Below are 23,722 nucleotides of genomic sequence, written 5' to 3'. Positions count from 1 at the left end.
CACAGTGGTTGAGCTGAATTAATTGGAAATAAATGTCCTTTTTGAAATTGCTCATGCAAAAAAGGGCTGCGAGGGGGAGGTGGATGTTTATACTTGGCCCGCTTCTAAGCGTTCACAGGTTCCGCTCGCTCACATTACATTACGCTACACTTGCCACCAAACTCTAGCCTTAGGAGCAAAGCGCTCCGAGAGAAACCGAAGGACGACCGAGGAATAAAGATGACAGAGACAAAGCAATGGGGAGAAGTGTGTGGAAGTGTTCCTATCCTGTTTTAATCCCAGTCCCCCTCATGTTGAATCTCAGATAGATTACGGTTGCGCTGGTGCTTAGGAGGAAGCCAGCACTACAGCTAGCTTGCATCCCTATCATAGTGCTCTTGGGAAAGTTTGGGACAAAATGCTGTTAATAAGGAGAACTGTAGAACCCAAGACTGAGGTTTTTGGTTATGGCGTTGCCGCACACTCAATTGTAATTTTGTATGACGAGTACGACTTTTGTTGATTGGATTAGGCACTACCGGAAGACATGGGCCCACCAACTGTCTGTCACGATTGATGTGGTGGGCAAAGCCTGTAGCAGTTTGACTGTGACCATCAATCACAACCACCCCCTTCCTCTGGTGCAAGTCTTTTGAGTTGTAATATTGTAAAATGTGCTTATTTGTCAGTTTTTTTTCCCAGTCCCACAATGTACTCTCCCATAGCAGCATAGTTTAGAGTTGCTTTTTTATTTGCATGGCTTGTGAACGACCTCCCTGCATAACAATGACCTGTTCACCTGTTGGTGGCGTAAAAACTGATTAGTGGTCTCTTCTGGTTTTCTTCTTTCGAATCATTTTCAACCCAGCGGTCATCCCTATCCAGAAGTTGGATGTCATTGTCCTCAAAGGAACTTTTTTTGAGATGCAAATTAGTCTTTCTGGGCTGCACGGTGGACAAGTGGTTAGCACGCTGGCCTCACAGCTAGGAGACCCAAGTGGGTTTTCTCCGGGTACTTCGGTTTCCTCCCACATTCCAAAAACATGCTAGGTTAATTGGCGACTCCAAATGGTCCATAGGTATGAATGGTTGTTTGTCTATATGTGCTCTGTGATTGGCTGGTGACCAGTCCAGGTCATTGCACTGCACTTCATAAACAACATTGTTGATTTTGTTTCTCTGGATTTGGTATTTGTAATAAACCAGCTTTTGTTGAAGATCTGGAGAAAATCCTTACATTACGTACGAGGCCACCACATTTTGTTTCCTGTTCCTACGTATGACAAAGGTCCAGTTAGGACATCCACAGTTAGAAGAGCCTTCCTGATGTGTGTCTGTTCCTTCTGTTGTCAGTGGTAGGAACTCTAGGGTTCCGATAACCCCTTGTTTGTGTTCTAGTGGGTGATGGCAGTTGAAGAGCAGGTCTGTGTGGGTGGGTTTTCTGCAAACCTCAATACTGTGACGTCCGTCCTTCCTCGTGCATACTTTGCAGTCCAAAAATGGCAAAGCATTGTCTCCCTAACTGAATCAGATGTTTCTGTCCACAGAGTTGATGTATTCATTAAAATAAATATCTTAATACATGTGTTGCCAAAATATCTGAAGCAATGGCTGGGCTTCGTTCCTCTAAAGGATTCCAGTGTTTGTCTTTCCAATGGGAGAGAAATTTGTATTAAGTGGTGCTAAGACATGGTTGAAGGAAAACTGAAGTGAGATTTGTTCTGTTCAATAGAATTCAGTTGGGTTTTAGTCATTCTTTGACTGAATCTTGGAATCTAGAGCTAGGGATACAACTAAACAGCGAGGTGAGAACATGGTTTCTTCTTTAGCAAGTCTGAGGTACAAGACCTTATTGGTGCAGTGTGGAGTTATGTGGGCTTTCACCAAACAGTGTGGAGCTCCTTCCTTGTCAAAGTTTGAAAGTCCATAAATGCAAGATGTCACTTTCCTTGGGTTCAGGCGTTTCTGTACTCCCACCTACATATAATTGAGTTTATTTGCGGTCTAAAGTTCCTAGCAGTCCAACTTGGAGTTTTGCGCAGCTTGCAAAGACCTCTGATGCCAAAGTTATTCCAAAAGGTTGATGGGTTCTGTGAAGTCCTCCATTTGTGTGTGTACTGGTGGAAGGTACATTTAAGAGAGGAAGGCGACTTAAAGCCATATAACACGAACACAGTACATTAAGGCCACCGGTATATTATGGACTGCATCGTCAACATGCACTCTAAAAGCTTAAATTCCCTTGAGCACAAGTCTCCCAAACTTAATTGAGTGTATTCTAATTTGTACCTACTTTTTTTCCCTCTAACAAAAGCCCATAAAAGCCCCAAGCATTTAATTTCTGTCCCGTCTTTGTAACATCAGCCCCCTCCTTCGCCCACTCACACGCTTTCTTCCTCCTGCCTCTCACTGCTACCCTGGCAGCCCTTCTTCCATCCCCATCACCGTGCTTAAGCTCGAGACAGTCAGCATTGCTCATCAGAAACGGATGTACTTGTTTTTACAGTTATCCAAGCAAGAGAGTCATTATTAAGTCACATTAGGTCCCTCTTAATTTCCTGGGCTACTAATGAAATGTGCACAGCCCAAATTTGGGAATAGCCAAGGAAGCAGTTTTCTATTACAGTTTTGCCCTGCTTGCTGTCATGATGAAAATCAATTAGGTATGTCATTTGCTGGAAGTTCCCACCAGGGATATTCAATATCAGCATTCTTATTTGTCTTAATTGATAATTAAGAATGGAACCAAGTGAGAATCATCATCATCATCATCATCATCATCATCAGTATCGTCATTTTACTCTTTTCTAGATACTCAAAGATGCTGTAAAACAAGCAACAAAAAGAGAAGAAGAATTTTGGCAAAGTAAGGGGAAACTACTCCATAATTAATAATCATTTTAAGATAACATATAAGCAATTTTGTCTCTTTTCTCGATAATAAAAGATGCTTTAAAAGTAGCAATGAAGAATTTAAATTATTTTTATATTTTATATTTTAATTGTTATTTTAACGTTATTAAAATTATTAATTATGTTCATATTTTTAACAAAAAATAATATTCCTGAATCAATTAGTAAATAGTTACAATACAAACAAGAATTACATATTTTGATAATTGCATTCATAAAATTATTTTTTTCAAAATACAATTTTTCATGTTAAGATAATTTTTGAATAATATGAATTTTGAATGGGCGGCACAGCGGTTGAGTGGTTAGCGCGCAGACCAGGTTTCAATTCCACCCATGTTCCATGTTCTCCTCGCACATGTGTGGGTTTTCTCCGGGTACTCCGGTTTCCTCCCACATTCCAAAAACATGCTAGGTTAATTGGCGACTCCAAATTGTCCATAGGCATGAATGTGAGTGTGAATGGTTGTTTGTCTATATGTGCCCTGTGATTGGCTGGCGACCAGTCCAGGGTGTACCCCGCCTCTCGCCCGAAGACAGCTGGGATAGGCTCCAGCATACCCCGCGACCCTCGTGAGGAAAAGCGGTAGAAAATGAATGAATGAATGAATGAATTTTAAATTTAATTAAATTCTTGATAAAAAGTTAAAATTCAAATTACATTTTATTTAAACTGAATGTAATTAAGTTTAATTGAATAAACTTGCAAAATGCACTTTGGCTTGTGTCAGGTCATCATTGCCAGTGTTAGCAGACAACTTGTTATTGCCTGGGTTATTGTGGTTTATTATGTCATGGACAGATTAGCCACCCCTGAAGTGACATTCTGGCACGCCGTACTGAGCCGAAACGCCACCTGTTCTGATGCAACGGTGATTCACTGAAACACACTGTCAGAAATAGTCACTGGAAAAATCCCTTCTGTGTAGCCAATTGCATCGATCCCGTCACCAGGTTACCATGGTAACATGACAACAGCTGCATCTTCCTGTATGCAGGTATCACCACCGTGTTGACCATGACCACACTGAGTATCAGCGCCCGCCACTCCCTCCCCAAAGTCTCCTACGCCACAGCCATGGACTGGTTCATCGCCGTTTGCTTTGCCTTCGTCTTCTCCGCCCTCATCGAGTTTGCGGCTGTCAACTACTTCTCCACGCTGCAAGCCAACCGGGAGCTGCGCAAAGCGGCGGCCATGAAGGCGGCGGCTCAAGAGGCCGCAGCTGCAGCTGCCACCCCATCTGCCGCCACAGGAAATGATGGAGAGGTCTCCTCGGTGAGTTTCTCAGAATTAGCGTATTAATTATCAGTGTCCACGCCAACAGATGAAAATATCGACATTCTTTAGAGTGAAGTGATAAATGAGGAGACATTCATTGAACGTATTTAAATTTGATACAGTAGGTTTCAATTTTTTGCCGCTAAACATGATTGCTTGATTTGTTTGTGTGTTGGTTAGTTAGATAATTTGCAGGATTATGCTACAAAAGCTACAACTGTTTTCCCCCATTGAGCCGCCCCGTTCTCCAACTGGTCATGCCAGGCTTATTTTTGGACAACAAGTTGGTTTTTGTCCAAAAATGTGTGGAAATCAGCCGATCGGGGAGCAAAGCGCTGGGCCCCCAAGGTAGTCCACGATATGCTGCTTGCTGTCTTTTCCTCCAAAGTGGAAAATGACATTTTCTTCTGAAATAAAAGGTGACCTTTGTCTAGCTGAGCGCCAACAGAAGACGAAGCAGACATCTGTCAAACTGTTTTGTTTGTGTCAGAAGTACTACAATATTGACAGTGCATGATATGCTTCAAAAATGAAAAATGACATTTTCCCAGGAAGCAAGAGGTGACCTTTGTTTCGCGGATAAGCATACATTGATATTGTTTAGGTTGTTGTTGGAGTGCATTGATAAGACTGTAATAGTGTAATAGACAGTGCATACAGTATGTGACTGGCTGCTAACCCTCCAAAAACACGAGATGACCTTTGTTTAGCTGCATGTCAACAGTAGATATATTTAGTCTCACTTGACATTTTTGTTCACGACCAAGCCTTTTGTTGAACCAAAAATGTACAGCCTGTCAGAGATTCTCATCAAGTCATCAAAGTGTAGATTAGTTTAATATAGTTTAGAGTTTTATTGGAGTACTTTGACAATGATGGACAAGTCGAGACAGATACTTTCCCAGACCGGCATTAACGTACCCTTGTCACTCGAGTCACATTTTTGTTTGTGACAGGCTGATTTTCAGAAAGTCATGATTGATTTTGACCAAAAAATATGATAATCTGTTGAACAGCCTCTCCTGAACACACCCAGGGCTCAACATGTTTTCAACTTCATGTCCAGAACAACCCTGAAGGCATCAGGGAATGCGGTTGACCAATGTACTCTCTCACAGCTGCACCAGCTGGCATCGGTCACATGTGTACATTGCCGATCAATTTACAGACAATGGCCTACTCTGTTATTCTAATTGGAGTAGTTTGATAACCTTGGAATAGTCGAGACAATCCACGATGTGCATAGGAAGTTTTTCTTCATGAAACAAGGTGTCAGCTGAGCTGTATGTTGTGTCACTTTGAGCTTGTGATATAGCGTATTTTCTGGACTATAAGTCGCTTCGGAGGATAAGTCGCACAAGGCCAAAAAAAACGTATTTTCCAGACTATAAGTCACACTTTTTTTCATAGGTTGGCTGTTCCTGTGACTTATACTCCAGAGCGACTTATAAATGAAAAAAAGTGTTTATGTTACATGAACACTGGACACCTTTTGTGTTCATGTTTATTTTTTGTGTAGCTGAATAACCATTGTGTTAGCATATCTTACACCTATTCAGCCTGTTCTCTATTATTTTATTGTTATAACTTGCCTTCCAAGAGGACGTAATGTCTGTTTTGGTTAAGTAGTTTGTAAAATAAATTACCCGCAAAAAATGCGACTTATACTCCAATGCGACTTATGTATGTTTTTTTTTCTACCTAATTATGCATTTTTGGCCTTGTGCAACTTATTTTCCAGATAATAGGTATTATGTCCCAGAATACGGTACATAATTAGGTAGAAAAAAACATACATAAGTCGCACTGGAGTATAAGTCGTATTTTTTGCGGGTAATTTCTTTTACAAAATTTTACAAAATTACATCCTCTTGGAAGGCAAGTTCTCACATTAATAAAAGAATAGAGAACAAGCTGAATAGGTGTAAAATATGCTAACACAATGGTTATTCAGCTACACAAAAAATAAACATAAACAGAAAAGGTGTCCAGTTTTTTCATTTATAAGTCGCTCTGGAGTATAAGTCACAGGAACAGCCAACCTATGAAAAAAAGTGTGACTTATAGTCCGGAAAGTACGGTACTTAGTTTTTTTTGAATATCACAATATATTTCATTCAAAAAAAGGGGCGTCAGGTCGTCCAGAAACCGGAAGATTGTCGGTTCGACCCTTGGCAGCTGTGATTACAGATATAGTTTACCACCACCAGTGTGTGACTGGTGTACACTTCAGTATGAAGCGCTTCGGGTGCCTTGAAAAGCGCTATATTTAAAATCTAATCCATTATTGTAAAGAATGTGCAATAATCTGTCAAGACATGCCCATCATGTAACTGATAGCGGATTGGCACACTTTGTTATCTTTAATAATGGCAGTATTCTGATGACACTTGAATAGCCAAGATAGTGCATGATATGAAAACGAAAACATTTTATCAGGAAACTGCAGGGGTACCTAATGTTGTGGCCGCACACACACTCCTAAACCTCATTCATAAGAAATTCATGACAGCCTTGCTGGAGTCTCACACTTCCCTGCATCCCCTTCACCAACAACAAGCAACTTGAGCTCTACATGCTCATGTTCCTCTAATTCAATTGGCTACTGCTTTTACTGCCCATACCCAGCATACATGCACTTAAACGCTCCACTTTATCCACACTGGAGCGAGCGTCCACGTATAATCTGCTGCTTGCACATCCTCAAACACATATATACACTCTCGCATGTATATGCACACGGCGAGGCATTATCTGGAGTATTATGCATCCCGCATGCAAAGAACGCGCTCATCCATTTCTAAAGTGACTTATCTATTCATCTAGCCTGAGTATCCATCCTCCTCTCCTGTCCTCTCTGGCCGCCCTGTTACTGGGTGATAACCACAGAGAGTGACATGAGGAGACAGCCAGTATTCGCCCCTGTGAATGATGCTGCTGCAGATTATGTAAGAGCCATAGATTAAGGGAATATCCAGTGGATCTGGAGGGAGGGAGGAAGGGGGGAGGGCACACTGGAAGAGCCGGTCCGGGCCTAGGTACATAGCTGTACAGTGTATATGCGGAGGGCGGGTGTTTGTTTTCGTGTTGTGTGCGTAAGAGAGTTGCACTGAAAAGAGCTGAGTAGGAGGGGAAGGCTTCATAGAAAATGACTGCTTTCACCAAAATATGTAGGAGGGAGGTGAGAAAAAAAAGGAGTTAAAAAAGAAAGCGTGCGACTGAGAGTAGAAATAACCGTCATGCAGTCACGATTTTTAACACGACGACCCATTATGGCTGCAAGGTTAAGCCGTAACAGAAGACTGGTAGATGTAAAGTGTATGAGTCCTTTACTATAGAGATGGATTGTAGGGGAGAGGTAGAAACCCAGTTAGAATTATAGACTGACGTTTCATCAAATTTCTGTGATGGACAATCGGCATTACATATTATATTAATTTTCAACCATTTAAAGTCTCAGAGGTTCCACGAGAGTATAATTAAAGAGTATTGCCCAAAATCTAGCCTTGAAACTGGAATTTAAATTAAAGTTAGGTTATGAGTCCAACTTAAAACAAATTGTCAAACTTTTTTCCACAAACTATACAAATTTTATTTTATTCATTTTCTACTGCTTATCCTCACGAGGGTCGCGGGGGTGCTGGAGCCTATCCCAGCTGTCTTCGGGCGAGAGGCGGGGTACACCCTGGACTGGTCGCCAGCCAATCACAGGGCACATATAGACAAACAACCATTCACACTCACATTCATACCTATGGACAATTTGGAGTCACCAATTAACCTAGCATGTTTTTGGAATGTGGGAGGAAACCGGAGTACCCGGAGAAAACCCACGCATGCACGGGGAGAACATGCAAACTCCACACAGAGATGGCCGAGGGTGGAATTGAACTCTGGTCTCCTAGCTGTGAGGTCTGCGCGCTAACCACTCGGTCGCCGTGCAGCCCTTTTTGCAACATTATGACTGCTTTTCTCTGAACTAACAAATAATAAACAAATAAGTAATAAATAAATACAATGAAATAATAAATAAACAAAAAAATGAACAAATAATATTACAATTTTTTTTGAAAGCTTTGGTTACCTTGTAATGGAAATTTCCCATAAGAAATAATGTAAATCTCATTTATCCTTTCCAGAAAAACAAACAATTGTAACACTAAACACATTGTTATAGCTTTACGATTATTGTATTCCATACAGAAAATGCATATACATACATATAAAAGATGAATGAAAGGGATAAATGAACATTTAAGGTTATTTTTCCCTTCATGTTTTCAATAAAATGATAACTGGATAGCGCAGACCAAGTGCAGTAGTTCCTGTACATTTTTTTGGTTCAGTCTTTGATATTTCGTACGTGATTTGAATTACCCCACTAAAACGTCATCAGTTTTTCGATATCCTATTTCTGACAATTCCTGAAAAATTCATCCAAATCCATTCAGAACTTTTCGAGTTATTTTGAACACAGACAAAAACATAACCTCTGCGCTGCGTTTCCCAGAGGTAACAAATAAAAGACGGAGATAAAAAGTCTTTTGTCAACAGCAAACTAACTGAACTGTTCAACAGCGCCTCTGCTGGTTGCAGTCAAGTACTGCACTCCATAAAGTGGCCGGTGAGTGTACACTGTAAACAATCAAGCGTATTCTTCTCTAAATGATCATTGATGCTGATTAACACTGCCCTCGGGTAATGTATCTCCATACATAGTACATAAATGTAACTTGTGTCCACACCCACTCGCCCACCCACACCGACGACCTCCCATGCACCCACTACCAAACCACACGTATTGGCAATGTGCAGCTACTCTAACCTTATTTCACACACTACGCCTACACTGTCAAATACACACAAACATTTACATATCGATTCCAACCACCCACACACACATAACCGAACAATATATTAACATGTCCAATAGTAAGTGACCATCTGTGCTATGTCAAAGTGTGTGTGTGTGTGTGTGTGTGTGTGTGTGTAGAAATGTAGAGCAGAGGATAAAGAGGAGCACATCCCACTGGGATTTGACCAGCAAGAAGCCAAAGCAAGCTTGTGTGTCATTATCAGAAAAAGCTTTTGTTGCCATATATAGCACACACACACACACACACACACACGCACACGCACACACACACACCATGTGGTGAAATGATGAACAGGCAGGCATTTTGGGAACCTACCAGTCGCACCCAAAAATATACCTTATTAAGCTAGGAACGAAGCTTCAGTGAGTGTTATTAGATTTGATTACTCCCCTTCCCGCTAGTTCAGGGGTAGGCAAACTGCGGCCCGCCAGGTTACCCCACTGGGCATTTTCAAATTCCTGTTTTTTTTTAAACCTTTAACATAGAAACTGCAGCCAGTAACATGACTTGCATTGCTACTGTGGCACGTTTGAATCGCCAAAAGCGATCCTTAGCACAACACGTCAACACACAGGACGCACAAAGTAACCTACCTACGAACCCACCACCACCATCCATGTATAGATCTACGCACAAAACCCATGCCAAAAAACCCCACATATATTCCTGTAGCAAGGCATGCTGGGTAGCTTGTGGTAGTCTTTCTTTGAACATTTTGCTGTGTTTGTCGCATTTTTGCTTATATATTGAGGAGGTTGTCAGAGAAGTAAACAAGTTAGCACATGCTCATATTGTTACAATGGGCGACCCAGCATGTCTTGCGGGCATTTGGAAATAACAGTTTTTAATAGGTTTTTCCGAAAAACTATATGGTCCAACAATTTTGATACCGATATCAGCCGATACCGATATGTGTTACATAAGATACAACATTATATTAATATCAGTTGTTGTGATAAGAACAGAGACAGACCACACAGTCAGGAGATGGGGAAGACCTGGGTTCGATTCTCCGCTTGGCATTGTGTGCATGTTCTCCCCGTGCATGCGTGGGTTTTCTCCGGGTACTCCGATTTCCTCCCACATTCCAAAAACATGCTAGGTTAATTGGCCACTCCAAATTGTCCATAGGTATGAATGTGAGTGTGAATGGTTGTTTGTCTATATGTGCCCTGTGATTGGCTGGCCACCAGTCCAGGGTGTACCCCGCCTCTCGCCCGAAGACAGCTGGGATAGGCTCCAGCACCCCTACGACCCTCGTGAGGATAAGCGACATAGAAAATGGATGCATGGGTAAATGATCAGGAAAAAATCTGATCCAATATCAACTGAGTTTATGCTGATATCGGGCCGATAATTATCTGTACCGATTATTATCGGACATCCCTAGTTTTCAATTACGTGCTATGTTCAGCACCCACGTAGTAGTTGTTATTGATTCATGTGAGGCATTACTGTAGATGTGTTGTGTTTTCATTTTGTTGCACCGTAAGCAAGTGTGTTGTTTTGTTCTATATATAGATGACCCCTCCGCCAAGTGTGGCCCGCGAGTCCAAAAAGTTTGCCCCGCCCTTCTGTAGTTATATGTAAGTTTCACTTTTGCATGCCAAAGCAACTATGGTGCATTAAAGGACCGCTGACAAAAGTGTGAAACGTCACCTCAAAGCATTACCCAGTGAAGCATAAAGAATGAGATGTGTTTTGCGCGGAAAAAACAGCCTATTTTTGGTGACAAAAAAAAAAAAAGGTGAACGGTGAAAGCTAAATCCACTGTAAACCAATGTGTGTATCTGGAATGTAATTCTTCTTTGTGGATACAGGTTGGATTATCTTGAAGCGTCACTGTTTGTTCTATTTGAGGGCTACTCCAGGTAAAAGATTCCGTGCTGTTTTCTTTGGATTATTGCACTCACTGGCAGTCTAGCTCTCACGCTTACTCTATCTACCGGCAACATGGTGTTTTTTGACCCAATTCCCTGAAGTACGGGTTTTCACTCTGCACACTGCATCTGATTTACAGCGAACAGAGCAGTGGAACACGTGTTTGCTTTGCTCCAACTTGATGAGGCATGCTGATAACCATGAGTCAATACATTGGAGGTTGTTTGGATTTTCACAAAAACTGAAGCGGGACCCATAAAGAAATGAACAAACATCAATTCCGTTTGTTGAGCTGCTTGTTTGGTGCTTATTAATATTTTAGGCTGAGTTCTTACGTCTACACATGCATACACACGGAATCAAACCCTAAAAGGTGACTAAATATGGCATTTTAGTCTTTCTTCTACTGTAGTTTAAGCCATTGAATTAGTGGTAGTGTTGGTATTACTGTGGTATTTTTGCTTTGTATTATTTAGTTACCATCTCTGTGTGGAGTTTGCATGTTCTCCCCGTGCATGCATGGGTTTTCTCCGGGTACTCCGGTTTCCTCCCACATTCCAAAAACATGCTAGGTTAATTGGCGACTCCAAATTGTCCATAGGTATGAATGTGAGTGTGAATGGTTGTTTGTCTATATGTGCCCTGTGATTGATTGTCCAGGGTTGACTATGCCTCTCACCCAAAGTCAGCTGGGATAGGCTCCAGCATACCCCCCGCGACCCTAGTGAGGATAAGCGGTATAGAAAACGGATGGATTATTTAGTTATTACTAAATTACTTTAGTTATTTAAAAAGAATACATTTCAGTACTTATTTTAAAAATCGTGTTTCACTTTTTAAATTTTTTATATTTAAAAAAATACAACAAATGTTAATGGTGTAAGAACATTCATTTTAAATTTATTTGATTACAAAATATTTTTATTTATTTATTTAGTATCAACACTTTTTGGGACTATGTAAATGTTTTATTCCATTATTTATTCCATTTTAAACCTGTCAATGGTTTGATAATTGGTAAATATCATATACAGTGAAGAAAATAAGTATTTGAACACCCTGCTATTTTGCTATTTCTCCCACTTAGAAATCATGGAGGGGTCTGAAATTTTCATCGTAGGTGCATGTCCACTGTGAGAGAGATAAACTAAAAAGAAAAATCCAGAAATCACAATGCATGATTTTTTAACAATTTATTTGTGTGATACAGCTGCTAATAAGTATTTGAACACCTGAGAAAATGAATGTTAATATTTGGTACAGTAGCCTTTGTTTGCTATTACAGAGGTCAAACGTTTCCTGTAGTTTTTCACCAGGTTTGCACACACTGCAGGAGGGATCTTGGCCCACTCAGATGACAGATCTTCTCTAGATCAGTCAGGTTTCTGGGCTGTCGCTGAGAAACACGGAGTTTGAGCTCCCTCCAAAGATTTTCGATTGGGTTCAGGTCTGGAGACTGGCTGGGCCATGCTAGAACCTTGATATGCTTCTTACGGAGCCACTCCTTGGTTTTCCTGGCTGTGTGCTTCGGGTCGTTGTCGTGTTGGAAGACCCAGCCACGACCCATCTTCAATGCTCTGACAGAGGGAAGGAGGTTGTTCCCCAAAATCTCACAATACACGGCCCCAGTCATCCTCTCTTTAATGCAGTGCACTCGTCCTGTCCCATGTGCAGAAAAACACCCCCAAAGCATGATGCTACCACCCCCATGCTTCACAGTAGGGATGGTGTTCTTCGGATTGTACTCTTCATTCTTCTTCCTCCAAACACGCTTATTGGAATTATGACCAAAAAGTTCTATTTTGGTCTCATCTGACCATAAAACTTTCTCCCATGACTCCTCTGTATCATCCAAATGGTCATATGCAAACTTAAGACGGGCCTTGACATGTGCTGGTTTAAGCAGGGGAACCTTTCGTGCCATGCATGATTTCACATCATGACGTCTTAGTGTATTACCTACAGTAACCTTGGAAACGGTGGTCCCAGCTCTTTTCAGGTCATTGACCAAGTCCTGTCGTGTAGTTCTGGGCTGATTCCTCACCTTTCTTAGAATCATTGAGACCCCACGAGGTGATATCTTGCATGGGGCTCCACTCCGATTGAGATTGACCGTCATGTTTAGCTTCTTCCATTTTCTAATGATAGCTCCAACAGTGGACCTTTTTTCACCAAGCTGCTTGGTAATTGCTCCGTAGCCCTTTCCAGCCTTGTGGAGGTGTACAATTTTGTCTCTGGTGTCTTTGGACAGCTCTTTGGTCTTCGCCATGTTACAAGTTAAAGTCTTACTGATTGTATGGGGTGGACAGGTGTCTTTATGCAGCTAACGACCTCAAACAGGTGCATCTGATTCAGGATGATACATGGAGTGCAGGTGGACTTCTAATGGGCAGACTAACAGGTCTTTCAGGGTCAGAATTCTAGATGATACACAGGTGTTCAAATACTTATTTGCAGCTGTATCACACAAATAAATTGTTAAAAAATCATGCATTGTGATTTCTGGATTTTTCTTTTTAGTTTATCTCTCTCACAGTGGACATGCACCTACGATGAAAATTTCAGACCCCTCCATGATTTCTAAGTGGGAGAAATAGCAAAATAGCAGGGTGTTCAAATACTTATTTTCTTCACTGTATATAATTTATTTAACATTTACCCATATATTGTATTTTGCTTTTTATAATTTAAAACTTTAATTATATTTACATTGTATTATATTTTAGATTGATAATTTTTTGGTAATTTCTAAATTTCCATACATTTATTAATTTAACTATTTTTGGTGATTTTTAATTCTGTGGATTTTTACATTTTTGTATTGATTTATTAAATTATATATACAAACTAAAACTATTAATATTTTGGTGAATCTTTTATTTTCATGATTTTCTTATAAAATTTGTAGTTTTACAGATTTATTAAAATTCATTCACTTCTTTATACATTTAAAGATAAATCCAGTAATATTTGGTAGTTTAAGACTGATTTATTCCACAATGAATGAATGTATTATTGTGATAACCAAAGGTTGATGATAATGTGAATATTTTGGTCCAAAAGAAAAAAAAGAACCCAGACCCATAATATGGCGTTTAATATGAATTCCTTTTTACACGACCCTGTTTTTGGTCTGTCAGGCGGACGCCAGTAACGTGTTGAAGAAGAGGATGAATTCTACTCCTCTTTTCGATCGCCCGGCCAAAACCTTCCCCAACCCGCCCGTCAACGCCCAGGCCTTTCTGCAGCAGGGGTCCGCCATGCCGGCCAACAACGTCCTGACGGGCACGAGCATCATCGACAAATACTCTCGCATCCTCTTCCCACTTTCCTTTGGCGCCTTCAACCTGGTCTACTGGATTGTGTATCTCACCAAGGACACCATGGAAATGTCCAGGTGAACACCCGGCATGCTTGCTACTTTCAATTCTGCTTCCTTTGCACTTTTCTTAGCGGTGCTGGGACTACATTTGTGCCACTGCCTCTTGATAATTGGGATTAAAGTACTCTCCCACTACTACTGTACATATGGAATGGATACTTTTAATATTGGGTTTTCTCTGTACAGGATATGGCTTCTCTGCATTGTGTGTGCATGCCTAGAAGTAACATGTCTTCATTTCCATTATACATTGCTATTTCCTTTAAAGCATGCATCGCTTTCGCCTGGGAGCTGAATTTATTATTCAGCAGCCACACAATACTCCTACGCTTTCATCGCTAATTAGTCGCCATATGGCTTTTTAGAAACAACCCTACAGAGTGGCCACAGTTATCACGGTGCGGAAAGTTAGCATTCTAATGCACTGATACACTGGTGGGCTCTATATTTGTTATTCACTGTTTTGCTTGGACTTGCAGCCTGGAGGTGTATTTGCTTGTACGGTATATATTCACTCAACTATATGCATGGAGTCTAAGGTACATAGGAGTGCAGTTATACATAGATCATGGGAATAAAACACATAGGCAATCAACAGAGCGCATACAACTCTACCAAAAAAAAATTGAAGCACTGTATTATATTGGTTGATGTGCACACAACTTCCTGAGTTGTACAGTAGATGCTAGACTGACAAATTGCACCATTTTATTCAAAGTAACCTTAAATGTTCATTTATCCCTGCCGTCCGCCATTTAGAATTTTATGCATGTAAAACTGTTATTATAAAACAATAAAAACATGTTTTGTTTATGACATCATCCTGCTGAAAGTTGTTAGTATGCTAACAAAAGCGTTTTTTTCATTTATAAAACAAGAACATTAAGACACACAACAATTAACACAGTTGGATTCATTCATTCATTTTCTACCGCTTTTTCCTCACAAGGGTCGCGGGGGGTGCTGGAGCCTATCCCAGCTGTCTTCGGGCGAGAGGCGGGGTACACCCTGGACTGGTGGCCAGCTAATCACAGGGCACATATAGACAAACAACCATTCACACTCACATTCATACCGATGGACAATTTGGAGTCGCCAATTAACCTAGCATGTTTTTGGAATGTAGGAGGAAACCGGAGTACCCGGAGAAAACCCACGCATGCACGGGGAGAACATGCAAACTCCACACAGAGATGGCTGGGGGTGGGAATTGAACCCTGGTCCTCCTAGCTGTGAGGTCTGTGCGCTAACCACTAGTCCTCCTAGCTGTGAGGTCTGTGCGCTAACCACTAGACCGCCGTGCCGCCCAGTTGGATTCATGCTGCGTATTAATTACTCAACAAGACGCACGCCATATTGTATGCTAAACAGAGAAAACACGTGCAAACGTGTTGTGTAAATTATCTACGTTAATCGAAAAACAGGCCATCCGTGGCGGACGCTAATCAAGGTTCCACTGTACAACTTTTTTCTTAGAAACGAGGCCGCTTCCTGGTGGAGAATGATGTAATACGACGGCCGTAACATACCATTTTTTTGGACTGTAGGGAATGGCTGTGTTTTCCTGATAAATTTGTACATAGTACAACTTTTTATTTTTTCAATAATCATATATTGCCTGGGATTGATCCAGGGTGTACCCCACCTCATATCCGAAGTCAGCTGGGATAGGATCCAGCATACCCAGCGACCCTAATGAGGGTACGCTAACGGGTAATAATAACGAATATGCTAACCAGGGCGTACACTAACCAAGGTACACTTGTTCACGTGATAAGCTGTACATTAGGTGCCAGTTTAAAGAGGATGATGTAAGAAGATTGGATCATACCTTTTTTTTTTTAATTTGCCATCTAAACTGACAGATTTTTGATATTATCACCCTTCAAGGGGGGGTGGTCTTCAAAAACACATTTACTTTCACATAAGAAGGTGAGATGTTGTATATAATGTGGTACACAGCAGCTTTTATGGTGTTTTCACGTGTTTTCCACAGACACAAAACAGAAAATGTATCCGATACATACATGTAGGCAGACGTGTGTATCTTTTCCATCCATGCATCAATACATAAAATACCGCCGGCTTTGAAATAGAAAAGCTGTTGACATGTGCCGCGTTGCATCGATCGGAATGGTGAGCGAGATAGCAGCTCCTATCCAACCTCGACCTTCACATAGAATTTCAAATGACAATCAAGTGTTTTTCTGTATGAGTACTACATGCATGTGTACATTCAGTCAATACTAGTATATTGAGAAAATGCGCCAAAAGGAAAGAGAAGGTGATAAAAGACTCGGTGGCCCGTAGGTGGTAGCTGTAAGCTCCCCGGAGTGGAACAAGCGCTTAGTGGAGCATCCAGTCCAAAGCTGGAGTGTGCAGGATATACGCCTGCTTGACATGGTGATCGATCATGGTTAAATTATCTCTACAGCAAATGTTGAGGGTGTTTAACAAGGAATAAATATCAAACGCATTTGCCTTTTTTTTTATCTACAGTACCTTATTTGGATTCATACCAAAGAGCCTCTGAAAGAGTGTGTGCTCTTTTAAATACAAAGTGCAGCATATCCATAACATGTCTTAAAAAGAATAAAACAAGGCACACAGGAAGGAAGTCCAGTACTATAGTGTGTATCTCATTTGTAATCAACACTACTGCTGCTACACACTATTCGTTCATTCATTCATTTTCTACCGCTTATCCTCACGAGGGTTGCAGGGGTGCTGGAGCCTATCCCAGCTGTCTCCGAGAGACGGGGTACACCCTGGACTGGTCGCCAGCAGATCACAGGGCACATATAGACAAACAACCATTCACACTCACATTCATACCTATGGACAATTTGGAGTCGCCAATTAACCTAGCATGTTTTTGGAATGTGGGAGGAAACCGGAGTACCCGGAAAAACCCACACATGCACGGGGAGAACATGCAAACTCCTCATAGAGATGTCCGCGGGTGGAATCAAACTTGGGTCTCCTAGCTGTGAGGCCTGCACGCTAACCACTCGATCACCGTGCAGCCCTTAATGGCCCAATGAAGAAAAATATCAAAAATGACTCTAAATGTCTCAATAAATGATGAAATAATCCCCCGAAATGCTTGTTTTTGGAATGTGGGAGGAAACCGGAGTACCCGGAGAAAACGGGGGAACATGCAAACTCCACACAGAGATGGCTGAGGATGGAATCGAAGTCGGGTCTCCTAGCTGTGTGGCCTGTGCGCTACCCACCTGGCGCCGTGCAGCCCTTATCCACACTAAGTAGCACATAATCAGCATATGTCGCTAAGCAGAGGCACAGGCCCAAAATACGGGGAGAAGGCCTAGAAAAACTGGCTTAAACATTGCCCATTCTTCACTCCTCAGGTAGGATACCGCACCTACCTAAAAGTTCCTCTGAAATCAGAACCCTTCTTGACAACAACTCTGACAGGCCTCAAAGAAAAACTGCGCTTGTTGCCGCTGAGCTCAGACATTACAGAATTGACATCAGTGCCCTAAGTGAAACCAGACTTTTGGACGACGGATCCCTTAAGGTTCCACCTTTTTTTTTTGGAAGGGATACCAAACAGGAGGTCCGTATCACCATGGTGTTGATCTCACTGAAACACTTACCGGCATAAATAAAAGACTTATGTCGGTCCGTATTCCCTTGACACAACAGTGTGATGCAACTCTTCTCAGTGCCTATCCACCGAGTCTGTTCAGACCTGATAATCACCAAAACAATCTACCAACAGAAAATGAATACAAGGCTTGCTGTATGCACTCACCATCCCAGCAATGGCATTTTCTGGATTACATCATCATGCAAGACGTGGTCATCACTCGATCAATCGTGCACTGTGAAGTGCTGACTGCTGGACTGACCACCGCATGATCCATCTCCAAGTTGCTGGTGACAGTACATCTTGTTTGTCTCCAAAAAGTTGGCAAGAAGCAGTTTTCGATCCTTCAGTGCAAGGAAGGTGCAGGAAATCGACTCCTATTTGAGCCGAGAAAGCAGAATTGATGACAACTGGACCTGTCTTAGTTCAAAGCTTTTTGAGGCTGCAGCCAAGTCTCTTGGAGATGGAGAACTTTTACATCATTGGCCTGGTTGTGTACCACACAGATAAATCCTGGATAGAACAGATACCAAGAGGATGGAGGCCACCTATCTCCAGTATCAACTGCGATAGATTGACCACACCATCGAAATGCCAGATGACTTCCACGACAACTGCTGTACGGTCAACTACATCAAAGCCGGTGATCTGCATGAGGTCAAAAGCAGATTTACCAGGACCGGCTCAAGAAACATTGGGTTTGGAATGCAGCATACACATCTGGAAAGCTCTGCTTCAGATCATCCTCTCTCAAGGCAACTATCCCATGCTGGACTTTGGCGTTTTGAGATGAGGGAAGTGAAAACGGGAATGGAGTAAGATGGTTCCTGCAGCCAAGACCACCAGGAACACTTAACTCCATATGTTCCCATTGTAATAGACCCTGCATCACTCATAGTGGACTTTTCAGTCACCTTAAAACTCACCAATAGAAGAAGTAGAAGTCATCATCAGATACAATGGACTACGAGAATAAGACGGGATTTTAACGTTACAATAAAAAATACATCATATATGAGAATATATTTCAATCTACTAATTTAATTTCTACTCGGTTACACTCTTCTCCACTCTACATTAGCATCAACAATCAATCAAAAGATCAACTTCAAAATTAAAAAAAAAAAAATCTATCTCACTGATGTGTGTGTGAGTGACAGGGAGAAAAGCTCTGTATAAATATTTAGAATACTCTATAAGATTAGGTTTTTCTAGGGAAATAAATACTGTGGCGTGTTTGGGTCATGAAGATAATACAGCAGTTTTATTTTATTTAATATATATATATATATTTTTTTTTTATTTTTTTTTTATTTTAATGAAACAAACTTTTGTGTAAAATGAACAAAATGCTCGTCGAGGTGCCAAAGAGCATTTTGAACGGCGCTGAAGCAATTCCTCATCTTAAACATCCAATAATTATGTTTATTATATTTATATATACATATATACATTTATATTTATTTATTTTCTTCCCTACTGAGACTGCTGCCCCCGCGACCCAGACCCGGATAAGCAGAGGAAAATGGATGGATGAATGGATCTTAAGCTGTTGAATCCAAATATTAAATATTACTTAAATATGTACATACATTCTTTGTGATGCTAATAGTTTGACCGTAGTACAGATATTCACTTTATATTACCAATAGTGTCTATGCGACCATCGCTGACTTCTATCCACATTAAGCCTCCATTACGTAAAAGCAAACCCATAAAAGCATGCAGCAGACCCTTCCTCTTCTTTTTTTGTATTTTTTTTTTTTAATCATCTATTAGCACAAGCCCTCCTGCAGGGATGAGCTGGACCAGAAGAGCCCCGTCTGCTTGTGCAGGTGGATATATGGATGTGTGTTTGCAGGGATAAAAGCGCACAAGTGTGTAAATGTGTCGTGGCAGCAGCAGCAGCGCCGACTGACTGGAGGCTACTTTCATGAATAGCGGCATTCAGGGTGGGACGTGAAGGAAACAAATTTGCTGAAAACACTTCCTTTCCATGAGGGGCTCCAGCTGCTTGATGAGCTGGTGGATGGCTAGTGTGCGTGTGTGTGTGTGTGTGTCCTTGTTATGGCCTATCAGCGCCAGGCTTGAGGACAGAAAAAAAAAAAAACATTTTGCTGTTCTTGCTCATGAATCAAAATCACTAAATGCTGCGTTTTTTTGTTGTTTTTTTTTTCCAAGAAAAGGGTTGAAGCATAACTTGGCTGTAATGTTCATTCAATTATAGGCAGCAAGGAAGCGATACAAGGAACGTTCGCCTGGTTATCATTCTTCCTTGGCACCACGTGGCCTGCAGGGAATTGTTGCATCCTCCTGGGTGTCACTGCCTCTGTGCATGGATGCATTGTCACGAGATGTGTTCACGCTCAAGTGAAGCAAACTTTTACCAATCCGAGCGGGGATATCTTGCATAGGAGGACCGTATCTCCCCATCCCCATGAGGGATTGTCCACTCCACTCTGGTCCTACTTGGATAAGACAGCATCTCTCGGTTGTCAATCATAGAGGCCTATCTGCATTGTCATGGTGCATGTGCATGTTTGAAGCCATCTGCTCATTTGCCCCAATGCACTTCATGTAGCAGACGTCACCGGAGAGGACAGATTGCAGAGAGGTCAGGAGTTCAGGCATGCGGTTTGAGGTACCAGTGCAGGAATTAGCCCCTCATCTAAAATATGTTCAAATATCTAAAATATGTGCTGCTTTCTGTAATAAAAATGTCAATTATGTAAAGTGATTTATCTGTTCCAGTGTCAAAATGATGCTATCTGACACTATTATTACCAGTAAGTCTCACAGGTCCCATTATAGTGTACTGCTCTAAATCAACCTTAAATAATGGAATTTAGACAGTTTACTAAGCCCACTGGGACCATGCTGTTTTGTGTGTATGTAGCTTTAAATGCTAATGAGTTTTTTCATATACACTGTAACTCTGCACTTATAATAAACACCATAGATTACACACAGCCGTAACATTAAGGAGAACAGGAGGGGACAAACATTAGCAGCACTGACATAGCTATGGTTGTTACATATTGTGTAGGTCTCGACCCCAGATGCGGAGGCGTGAGGCTGGAAACAGTTTGTCAACAAATGAGGAAGCAGCAGGCACCGTATGAGCTTTGTCTTGGGCTTGCAAAAGGGCGCCATGAAAATGTACAAGCGGGTACATTACTAGAACGACCAAAACATCCAAAAAGGAGAGCAGGGCAGAAAGAACTGGTGTCTTCCAGCCACTGTTGTCTACTCTTCAGTAAGAAAAGCAGCGATTGGCTATCGTAGGAGTCGCTATTTGACGTAACACGTATTTTTCTGTGGTGGCATCACAAAAAAAGTCCTTAGTCCTTTAAATCTGGACACAACATGATTTGTTGACGTCAGCCATGACGACGCTTTACAAATGTTTTGCTTGACTGTCAAGCCATTAAATCTGACTTCTCGCTAAACACGAGTTAAAGCTATTAGAATTCTGGCTCCCAAGTTTGTCCAAACTTTCCAACAACTCAAAGCCCAAAGAGGAACCAAAAAAAAAGTGTTTTTGCCAGCAGCCATGTAGCAGCCATCGGTGGCTGAAAATGTCTCACGGCAATGTCAGCTTTCTCCTGCTCCGACACGTCAAGATGAAGACGAGGAGGAGGTGTGAGCTCCCCGCCAGAAGTTTTCATTCATTCAGACAGTTTCACCAGCTTTCAACAAACAACGCTGGCAGCGGAGGGACAGAGAAAATTTTAAATTTGGTCTGTAATGAGCTGGAGAGGTTACATCATGTGAATAATGTGTGTGTGTGTGTGTGTGTGTGTGTGTGTGTGGATGAATGTGGTAGGAGTGTTTGTGTATGTGTTGAAAACCTTAGTGAATTATTACGGTTCCAGAAAATACGGACTCAGTCAAAGGTTTTGAGACACTTTTTTATGTGATTGAATGACAGTTTGTCTCCAAACTTTTGACGGGTAATATACATGTTTTAATTAACTCATTCACTGCTAGCCATTTTCGAAGGAGAGAGTTCCAGCTTTGGGGCAGTTTTGCAGAATGTTCAAGACCCACAGAATATTGAGTTTTAGGACGACATATTTCTTTCATCAGAAAAAAAGAGTTTGTGTCTATCCATTTTGGGTCTTTATAAATTGGTTGTAGAACATAGGGTGGTTTCAGTGAAAACACTTGATTTTGACCAAAAAACAGAGAAAATTTGCTTTTTCAAGCAGAACAGCGACTAACATCCATATTTTTTTCTGTTTTAGTGACACCTCAAAAATCTGAGCAGTTCTATGAAACAACAAACACAGTAAAAAAAATATATACGTATATATTTGGATGACAAAATAACTACATTTATTCACAGATTCACAAAAAATAATCATCTATTTAGAGATGTTTGCATGGGTTTGAACTATTTACAGATGTGTACGCGTGTGTAAACTCTATAGACCAACAACAAGGGTGTCACCAACACCACCCCTATCCTGCACAATGGCGCCAGACAAACTCCCCAAATCTATCAGCGCGCATTTCAGCAACTTTCGTCATCTTCATATGCAAACTGTTGCTGACGATCGGTGGAAAACAGAACTGTGCATTAACAGTTGTTAGATGCTGCATAATTGGTATGCGGTGTGTGCATTTTACACAGATCTCAGTGTATTGCTGTGTGAAAGCACACAACAACATGACATACTGTTTTTGTCCTATCCAGCCATCTGGGCAGATAATATTAGCCATCTAAATGCCCTTACTGTACATGCTAACAAGATTTGCTACACATTCCTTGTTATATGGAGTATTGTGTGGCTTTATTTGATGTTTTTGTTATGCAAATGTAGACCGGAGCAGGAGGGGATAGAAAAGAAGAAACAACAGCAACAACAACAATTAGTCAGATAATTAGATGCATGACGACATCATCACCAGCATCTGGTGTGGCATGTAAAATTATGATTTGATAATTGCTTTCAACACAAGAGGCTGGAATAACCCATGTCCCACATTATGGAATACCTATAGTACACAGTACGCAGGATTGTATAAATTGTATAAAACCTAACACTGTGTTTTTTTCCTCTTGTGTGTTTTCCAGGGACACGGTCTGAAGCCAGAGAGCATGGACATCATATTTGACACACATACAGATGCAACCGCATAGACACACGAGTGCGACCCAATGAAAGCACTGGTCTCATCAACCATTCATTGTGTGTGTGATGCATGCCCAGAAGTCTTTAATGATGCGTTGTCAGTCTTTTTTAAGTTTGCTTGTGTCTTTAGACTAGATGCAATGTGCAACCAGTATGTCTCTAGTTAGGACAGACACAATCCTTATCCTCACCGGATCTTTACTGGTCGCTCGGCTGAGGCTGTGCTTTACTTCTTCATGATTGTAACATGCATGCATCATGGGAGAGATATAGCATGTTTTCATGTTGAAAAAGATGAAGTGTACTCCATGTGATGGGTTGACTTATCTTCTCCAATTTCATTTCCCTCCACGAAAAATGGAGATAAAGAGGATTTGAGGTTACAACTTCAAAATAAAAGTGGCATCCATGAGAGCCATGAGTGAAACTACAGTATGGTGCATCTGGTAGCTGTTTTGTGGGGGAGTACATAATAACAAATACGGAATATAGGACATTATAGGTCTGAATTGGACATTTTGGTGATTAAATGTGTACTGAAACAAGGTTACGAGACTTATAATAATAAAAAGGCACCAGTTTGCTTAAAAAGACAAACATAAATATATATATAAATATTAGACTGTAGCAGTGGAAAATGCTCATGTGGTCCAAATTGAC

At 41.1% G+C, this 23,722-nt stretch overlaps 1 protein-coding gene across 1 annotated transcript in view; it reads left to right on the top strand.

Moving 5' to 3' along the window:
* gabra6b (gamma-aminobutyric acid type A receptor subunit alpha6b) overlaps positions 1-23,494 on the top strand; it is a 31,930-nt gene extending 8,436 nt beyond the window's left edge. The window contains exons 8-10 of the mRNA XM_058087224.2: positions 3,891-4,168; positions 14,070-14,326; positions 23,005-23,494. Of these exons, the coding sequence (XP_057943207.2) occupies positions 3,891-4,168; positions 14,070-14,326; positions 23,005-23,017 (548 nt within the window). The 3' untranslated portion in view covers positions 23,018-23,494. The remainder of the gene's footprint in view (positions 1-3,890; positions 4,169-14,069; positions 14,327-23,004) is intronic.
* Positions 23,495-23,722: the final 228 nt, after the last annotated feature.

The sequence above is a fragment of the Doryrhamphus excisus genome, linkage group LG21, assembly GCF_037039965.1.
Source record: "Doryrhamphus excisus strain RoL-2023G ecotype Guam linkage group LG21, RoL_Dexc_Guam_v1.1, whole genome shotgun sequence".
Classification (NCBI taxonomy): Eukaryota; Metazoa; Chordata; class Actinopteri; order Syngnathiformes; family Syngnathidae; genus Doryrhamphus; species Doryrhamphus excisus.
This window is presented reverse-complemented; position numbering and strand designations above follow the sequence as displayed.